This window comes from Taurulus bubalis, assembly GCF_910589615.1.
Source record: "Taurulus bubalis genome assembly, chromosome: 18".
Taxonomy (NCBI): domain Eukaryota; kingdom Metazoa; phylum Chordata; class Actinopteri; order Perciformes; family Cottidae; genus Taurulus; species Taurulus bubalis.
In genome coordinates this window covers 19401997-19411342 of record NC_136606.1, presented here as the reverse complement: position 1 = coordinate 19411342, position 9346 = coordinate 19401997, and the positions used below count along the sequence as shown (strand labels likewise).

The 9346-nt window shown below is 45.2% G+C and overlaps 1 protein-coding gene across 1 annotated transcript; it reads right to left on the bottom strand.

Annotated features, from left to right (window-relative positions):
- Nucleotides 1–7359: 7359 nt before the first annotated feature.
- LOC306750972 (stonustoxin subunit beta-like) lies at nt 7360–8571 on the bottom strand (the record flags this gene model as incomplete). Its single annotated transcript, XM_079234468.1, has 3 exons — nt 7360–7406; nt 7775–8299; nt 8472–8571. The coding sequence occupies 3 exons, from the start codon at nt 8569–8571 to the stop codon at nt 7360–7362; spliced, it is 672 nt and encodes a 223-aa protein (XP_079090594.1).
- Between the last annotated feature and the right edge of the window lie 775 nt (nt 8572–9346).

The window sequence follows — 9346 nt, the reverse complement described above, 5'->3', positions numbered from 1 at the left end:
TATGTCACCCATCATTCTTGGTTACCCCTGGTTAGTGAAACATAACCCAAACATTGACTGGCTTACAGGGTCCATAGTGGGGTGGAGCACCCATTGTCACTCATCTTGTCTCCGATCTGCTTCTCCTAATACTTCTTCCAAGCCTTCGGGTCCCGTTACAGATGCGGCAGACGTCTCTGGGGTTCCCCCCATATACCAAGACCTCAGGGAGGTGTTTGACAAGACCCATGCCACCCACCTTCCCCCTCACCGTCCCAACGACTGCGCCATTGACCTTCTCGCAGGGGCCTTCCCCCCCAAGGGATGCCTCTACTCTCTGTCTGCTCCGGAGACGGAGGCGATGAGCCAGTACATCAAGAGCTCCATGGCTGCGGGTATCATTCGTCCATCCTCTTCCCCAGCAGGAGCTGGTTTCTTCTTTGTGAGCAAGAAAGACAAGTCACTACGCCCCTGCATTGACTACCGAGGCCTCAACGACATCACTGTCAAAAATAGGTACCCCTCATTTCCTCTGCTTTTGAACTGTTGCAAGGAGCTACCATCTTCACGAAGCTCGATTTAAGAAACGCCTATCACCTTGTCAGAATCAGGGAGGGGGATGAGTGGAAGACAGCGTTCAATACCCTTAAGTGGCCATTATGAGTACCTTGTCATGCCTTTTGGTCTCACTAACGCCCCAGCCGTGTTTCAGGCCCTGGTCAATGATGTCCTTAGGGACATGTTGAATGTGTTTGTGTACCTGGATGACATTTTGATTTTTTCCAAGGATGAGAAGGAACATGATCAGCATGTCCGGAGGGTTCTACAGCAGCTGCTAGAGAATAAGTTGTTTGTCAAGGCGGAGAAGTGCGAGTTCCACCAACGCTCCGTCCCCTTCCTAGGCTTCATTGTGGCACCAGGGAGTATCCAGATGGAGGGGGCCAAGGTTAGTGCAGTTTCTGACTGGCCGGTCCCATCCAACCGAAAGCAGCTACAGAGGTTTTTGGGATTTGCTAACTTCTACAGATACTTTATTAGGAGCTATAGTTCTGTGGCAGCCCCCCTCCGTGCTCTCACCTCTCCAGGCACCAGGTTCCTGTGGAACCCTCAAGCTGGAGAGGCGTTCCAAGCCCTCAAGAAGCGGTTCACCTCTGCCCCCATCCTCGCACTGCCTGACCCTGAACTCCAGTTCATCGTCGAGGTCGACGCCTCCGATGTGGGGTAGGAGGGGTCCTCTTGCAGCGCTCCTCCAAGGACAACAAGGTCTACCCATGTGCCTTCTTCTCAAGGAGGTTGTCCCCAGCAGAGAGGAACTACGATGTGGGCAACCGGGAGCTGTTGGCCCTCAAGCTGGCACTAGAGGAGTGGAGACACTGGTTGGAGGGGGCTGGACAACCGTTCCTAGCGTGGACCGACCACAAGAACCTGGAGTACATCAGGACGGCAAAGAGGCTGAACTCCTGACAGGCCAGGTAGGCATTGTTCTTTAACTGGTTTGACTTCACCTTGTCTGACTGTCCAGGCTCTAGGAACGTGAAACCGGATGCTCTCTCCCCCCAGTTCGAGCCCGAAGATGCCCCCAGGGACCCTACTTCCATCCTGCCTTCTTTCTGTGTGGTGGGTGTGGTGACCTGGGGCGTTGAGAGCGAGGTAAGACGAGCCGCTAACGGGGCACAGCCTCCTAACGGCTGCCCTCCGAACCGCCTCTTTGTCCCTGCAAACCTCCGCTCTAAGGTCCTGCAGTGGGGACATTCCTCCAGACTCAGCTGCCACCCTAGTGTGAGGCGGACGGTCAGCTTCCTCAGGCAATGGTTCTGGTGGCCATCACTGGTGGAGGATACCGGGGAGTTTGTGGCCGCCTGTCAGGTCTGAGCCCAGAATAAGACCTCGCGCCAGCGCCCATCGGGGCTCCTACACCTTCTTCCTGTGCCACGACGACCTTGGTCCCACGTATCTCTGGACTTCGTCACCGGCCTGCCCCCTTCCGAAGGTAACTGTCATTCTCACCATTGTTGACCGGTTCTCCAAGATGGCTCACTTTGTTCCCCTGCCCAAGCTCCCCTCTGCCAAACAAACAGCAGAGATCATGCTCTCCCAGGTTTTTCGCCTTCATGGTCTACCACAGGATGTAGTCTCCGACCGTGGGTCCCAGTTCTCGGCCGGGTTCTGGAGGGAGTTCTGACGCCAGATGGAGGCTACTGCCAGCCTCTCTTCTGGGTTCCATCCCCAGTCCAATGGTCAGACTGAGCGGTACAACCAGGAGATGGAGACAGGGCTCCGTTGTATGGCCTCTCAGAATCCCACCTCCTGGAGCTCCAGGTAAGGGAACATACCCAAAATTTGTGCTAATTGTCAGTCGGTTTGCATTGGGCCGTGTTCTAATTGTCAAAAATGTGACACGCTGTCTTCGATTTTTGACAATTGGGAAACTGTGACAAATGGAACAAATTAACATGGCGTCAATTCGGAACAAAACTGGCAGATGGACATACGAATGACAATTGGGGCGTGAAGGTGTGTTGAACTACGAAATCCTGCGGGGGGCGACAACTTACAAATAATTGATTCTGTGACGGATTGGAACGATACTGACAATGTGACTAAATTATTTTGTTTCATGCAAATGTGGGAGTGCATTGTGACGTTTAGGGCCATTTGTGGCAATTGGAACAAAGATTCCTCAAATCATCTGAAAGTCCTTGAAAGTCCTTGAATGACCTTGAAAAGCTTGAAAAGGTTGGAAATTTGCTATTATTCCAAACTAATATTTTAAATCAGCTACGGTGGACAACAGAGGACTCTCTTCAAGGATCTGTTGGTTTTAGCTAGCTAGCATGCTGATACCGGAAGTTAGCTTTCTTGAGGGTCTACAGACTTGTGCTTTCAGTATGTCATTTAGGGCATCCAGGACAATGGTTCCACCAAGTTTCAAGCACTTTGGAACTTTTTCTAAGGGAGCTTTTGACCTTTGAATGTGTGAATTTGGGCGTTTTTTGGGTTTTTAAACCACTTCTACGCAGCGATGCTAAGGGCTAGCGTGGTATAAATGACATGGTTGGGCCCCATTTGGGAGTGGCTACAACGTGAAAAAGAAAGCTAAGCTCTGACATGTTTAGAAAAAAATGACCTTCAAACTGAGCAATATCAACCCCACGACCTCATTGTAGGCCCCTTGCAGAGTGTCTGTGCAAAATCTGGAGTCTTTAGAACTAATCTGTGATGTATTATGACCATTCTTAAAATTGACTGCCGATGGGATCATTTCTGACGATTGAGCACATTTTGAGTAAGGAATCGAGAATCCTTGTAATTCAAAAATGACAATTCGACTACATTAACATGGGCAAAATAGTTAGTCTAATTGTCACATGCGCTAATGGTTTTAGCTAGCTAGCATGCTGCTACCGGAAGTTAGCTTTCTAGAGGGTCACAAAAATCACTTTTTTGCAAAAAAGTAGAGTACGGTGGACAACAGAGGACGCTCTACTAGGGCCAGTTGGTTTTAAGTAGCTAGCATGCTGCTACCGGAAGTTAGCTTTATAGAGCGTCTAGAGACTTGTGCTTTTAGAATCCTATTCAGGGCTTCCAGGACAATGGACCCATCCAGTTTCAAGCACTTTCAATCTTTCTCTGAGGAGATATGAACCTTTGAAGGAGTGAAATTGGTGTTTTTCGGGGTTCTTTAAGCCACTCCCACGCAGCGTTGCTAAGGGTTACGTAGCCAAATCCAGCATGGTTGGACTCCATTTGGGAGTGGCTACAACCTCAAAAAGAAAGCTAAGCTCTAGCACGTTCAGAACAAAAAAAGCCCCGATCGGCCCTGACTCTTCAGGTGGTCTCAGGTTCGCTAAGTCCTGGACCCTCTCCAAATCCTGGATTTTATGCTGCCAATTAAGACTTTTGCTTGTTTTTAAGGGGATTTCACCCCATGATCTCATTGTAGGCCCTCTCATGAGTGTCTGTGAGAAAAATGGGAGCTTAGATATTAATATTTATTGGATTATGGCCATTTTTGCACTTGTCAAAAAAGATCAAAGGGCAACGTCGTTAGGGTCGGGTTCGGGCCCTTAACTTGCAGCTTTTGGCCCCAGATTTGAGATTCTGTATGTTGAGAAGCCCCTCTTTGAATAGCAAAAGAATGCACATCTCTAAGTGGTTTTAAAGTAATTAATTTGAATTAAAAGACTTTTTCAAGATTTTGCCACTGACAATTGGCATAAATTTGGGAGTTTGGCACCCGGCCAATTCCTTCTTGTGAATGTTTTAGAGGAGATTTCACCTCATGGCCTCATTGTAGGCACTGTCCTGAGTGTCTGTGAGCAAAATGGGAGTTTAAATACTAATATTTAGGGAATTATTGCAATTTTTACATTAACAAAATGTAAGGGAATTGGGGTCAAATTTCACACTTTGGGCCTGTATTAGGGGGTCTTGCCTTGTAGCGTTTCGCCCCAAATTTCAGGGGATTTATGTTGAGAAGCCCCTCTTAATTTAGGAAAAGAATGCACATCTCTAAGTTCATGTAAAGTATTTTTTCTGAATTAAAAGACTGGTCAAGATTTCTCAACTGACAATTAGACTAAATTTGATTAAGGACTTCAAGTATCCTTATAATTCAAAAATGACAATTCGACGACATTAACATGGGAAAAATAGTTAGTCTAATTGTCACATGCTCTACTGGTTTTAGCTAGCTAGCATGCTGCTACCGGAAGTTAGCTTTCTAGAGGGTCTGCAGACTTGTGCTTTTAGTATGTCATTTAAGGCTTCCAGAGCAATGTTCCCACCAAGTTTCAAGCAGTTTGGACCTTTTTCTAAGGGAGTTTTTAACCTTTGAAAGTGTGAATTTGGGTGTTTTTTGGGTTTTTAAACCACTCCCACGCAGCGTGGCTAAGGGCTAGAGTGGTATAAAGTACATGGTTGGAACCCATTTGATAGTGGCCACACCTTCAAAAAGAAAGCTAAGCTCTGACATGCTTAGAAAAAAATGACCTTCAATCTGAACAATATAAACCCAATGACCTCATTGTAGGCACTGTCTTGAGTGTCTGTGAGAAAAATGGGAGTTTAAAAATTAATATTTAGGAAATTATTGCAATTTTTACACTTGTCAAAAAACAGAAGGAATTGGGGTCAAAGGTCACACGTTGTGACTGTTTTGGAGGCCTTGCAGCTTTTGGCCCCAAATTTGAGGGAATGTATGTTGAGAAGCCCCTCTTAATTTAGGAAAAGAATCCACATCTCTAAGTGGTTTTAAAGTAATTAATTTGAATTAAAAGACTGTTGAATTGTCTTTTTTACGAATTATGAAGATTACTGATTCCTTACAAAATGACAATTCGACAACATTAACATGGGCCGAATACTTAGTCTAATTGTCACTGACTGACAATTAGACTAACTATTTTGCCCATGTTAATGTAGTCGAATTGTCATTTTTTGATTTATAAGGATCACTGACTGTGACAATTAGACTAACTATTTTGCCCATGTTAATGTAGTCGAATTGTCATTTTTTTAATTATAAGGATCACTGACTGTGACAATTAGACTAACTATTGAGCCCATGTTAATGTAGTCGAATTGTCATTTTTTGAATTATAAGGATCATCGATTCCTTACAAAATGACATTTAGACAACATTAACATGGGCCGAATACTTAGTCTAATTGTCAATGGCCACTGACAATTAGACTAACTATTTTGCCCATGTTAATGTAGTCGAATTGTCATTTTTTGATTTATAAGGATCACTGACTGTGACAATTAGACTAACTATTTTGCCCATGTTAATGTAGTCGAATTGTCATTTTTTTAATTATAAGGATCACTGACTGTGACAATTAGACTAACTATTGAGCCCATGTTAATGTAGTCGAATTGTCATTTTTTGAATTATAAGGATCATCGATTCCTTACAAAATGACAATTCGACAACATTAACATGGGCCGAATACTTAGTCTAATTGTCAATGGCCACTGACAATTAGACTAACTATTTTGCCCATGTTAATGTAGTCGAATTGTCATTTTTTTGAATCATAAGGAGCATTGATTCCGTGAAAATTCGGCCACACGTGGCAAAGTCCAAGTGTATGTGTTTTAGATAGTTCCTGAGGTATTGGGTCCAAAATGGTCGCCATTTAACGCTGATTCGAGATATCTATGTCTCATTGTGTAACTTTTCCAGATGTCAACTACAGCTATCGGTCCCAGATTGGATGCTATCTATGTTGAGAAGTCCCTCTTAATCTAGGAAAAGAATCCACATCTCTAAGTGGTTTTAAAGTAATTAATTTGAATTAAAATACTGTTGAATTTTTTTTCACGAATTATAAAGGTTACTGATTTCTTACAAAATGACAATTCGACTACATTAACATGGGCCGAATACTTAGTCTAATTGTCACTGACTGACAATTAGACTAACTATTTTGCCCATGTTAATGTAGTCGAATTGTCATTTTTTGAATTATAAGGAGCATCGATTCCTTACAAAATGACATTTAGACTAAATTAATGTGGGCCGAATTTCATTCTAATTGTCTATTGCATTTTTTTTATCCATTTTTTTACAATTAAACGCTGGTCCGAGATATCTACGTCTCGACGCTGTACGAGGAACGGCGGAGGAGATGCGGCGCTTTAAAATGTTTGCGCGTGACCTGCCGGCCATTGCCATCGATTGTCACTTTTGTGCCCATTTGTCAGTCTCATTTGTCATTTTTGTTCCCATTTGTCACATGGCAATTGGGAACAAAACTGACAATTGAGGTCAGGCGACCCCGAATGACAGTTTTGTTCCCAATTGCCAAATCCCATTTGTCATTTTTGTTCCCATTTGTCACGTGGCAATTGGGAACAAAACTGACAATTAAGGGCAGGCTACCCCGAGTGTCATTAATGTTGCCAACTGTCATTGCCCGAGTGTCAGTTTTGTTCCCAATTGTCTTTTGGCCCTCGCCCCCTGGTGGCGGGGAGCGAGATTGCAATTTTCCGACCGCACTTTGAAAAATCGCCACGCGCTCTCCGCCGGTCCGATTTGCCCGGCGTTTGACCGTCCCGAAGTCGAAGGGTCGAACTGGCCCTCCGCGAAACCCGCTTATTTTTAAAGTGTTCCTACACGTCTGTTAGGAAGCGGGGGCCGCTTTTTCCAGTCGTGCGTAATGTTAATGTGTGCCAAGTGTCACGGAGGAGCCTAGGGGGGGGTAATCAACCCTGCGGCAGTCCGGTTAAAACTCCCCAGAGCCATGCGGGCCCACCCTACCTTACACGTCTCCAGGGTCAAGCCAGTAAGGACCAGCCCACTAGTTTTCCGCCTCCAAACGCCCTGCACCCCCCCGGATTGTGGACGGCGGCCCAGTCTTCACTGTGAAACGGCTATTGGCAGTCCGCCCCAGGGGTCGAGGTCACCAGTTCTTGGTCGACTGGGAGGGATATGGACCAGAGGAGAGGTCCTGGGTCCTGTCCAAGAACATTCTGGATAAAGGGGGGCGGGGGGGAGTACTGTAACACCCGGTTAATTGTGTGCGTGTCTGTGTGTCTCCTGATTGGGTCATTCCCTTCACCTGCCCTCAGCCACTCACATGGGTGTCCCCTGGTTATCATTCCCTTCACCTGTGTTTCCCCTCCCCTATATATACTCCCCCACCTTCTCTTGTCCCCTGTCGGTTTGTCTTTGTTCCCGTGTGTTCATGTGCTCCACGTCCTGTGCTACCTTTTCCTAGTTTTGTTTCGAGTTTTTTTGAAGTAACTTTAAAGTAAAGAACGTTTTGGATTTTCCCCCCCCTCAAACCTGCTTCTGGTCTCTTCCTTTGCACCTGAGTCTCCGCACCACACACCCGGGTCGTGACATCACCCTCAATCGCAAGGCAGGGAATCTTCTTGATCACCTTCAAGTTACCCTGAAGGTCTTGAGTTTCCGTTCCGGCCAACTCACGGTCAAAGATAAAGAAGGCTTGTGCCCCATAAAGAACAGCTGTGACTACATGTGTTGCTATTCCTTGATTAAAGACATACGGATACTTCACATTGCCTCTTCCAAGCTGATTCATGGACAGTTCCTGGACCTTTGTGGTAGCTTTGTAGCTTAGTGTTACTCTGGCCTGATTTCTGGAAGTCTTACTATCTCTCAGGTATTTGGCCGATCCTCCAACCTCTACCAGTCCACCAAAGAAACTGGCCTTTAGTGAGGCTTCAACATTTAGTGCTGAAGCTTTATCTGCAATAGATTCAGATGCGACCATCTCAAAACCATTATAGTTCTGTGGTCTTTCACCAATATCACTTTTCAGGTCCTCATGGTCCCACAAAGTCATTCCTGCAAAAGAAGAATCAAAAATGTAATTCAGCTTCCATAAGCAACCAGACAGGAGAAGGTGCTGTTACGTCCTACTAGACTGATTACAAGATGAAACATATCATTGAATATTACCTAAAATACAGAACGTTTGGTTGTAAAACATTAACTAGCTTTACATCTCGATTCTTACCAGGGATGAGGGAGTCTTTGCGGCAGTCATACAACATCCCGAGGCTGAAAGGTCGGCCGAGCGCTGCCACCACTATTGTCACTCTGGCTTCAGAGTCCATCGTTCAGTTTGAACTGGAAAAAACAGTTTGTCGTTTCATTTATATTAATATAAAGATTACCAATTTCAGAGCTGGGTGTAATGATCAAAAATCTTTTTTAAATCTTCGTGTTGTCTTGGGGTCAAAATGACCCGTGTACGAGTGTGTATGTATGTTGATGGGTCATTTTGACCCCAAGACAACACGAGGGTTAAGTATTTTTATTGCATGACTGGGCCTTGTGTGTGTGTGTGTGTGTGTGTGTGTGTGTGTGTGTGTGTGTGTATATAATGTATATAATATATATATATACGATAAAGTTATCCATAAAACAGCGCTCAGTGTGTTAGAGGTCCGCGTTACTGAAAGTTGGTAGTGTATTTTTTGTTGTTACCTAAGACCTAAAATACGGGTTTTAAGCCGCTACTTATTCTTTTTTTTTCTCAACTTTGGCCCGTGCGCTTAAATATCTGTGTGGCTGATTTGTGGATTTTTCCGAGTCTAAATTTAGCAGCAGTTGCAGAGACATACAGTACAAAATTCACGTGAAATATTCTCAAATCCCCTTCACGAGTGATCTCACTGTAAAAGAGGGCAGCAGCAGTAGCAAAACTCCCTGCTGTCCTCCCCACAGCGCAGCGCCTCTCACCCAGCCACCCTGTTTGGCTCTCCGCCGGCACCCACCGACAATGCCACCACGCTCACACGAGGAGGCGATGGAAAACATGTCTGACGGCATGTTAGACAAGACGGCAACCACTTTAGTCTTGACTCGCTCCTCACTCCAACCAATTCA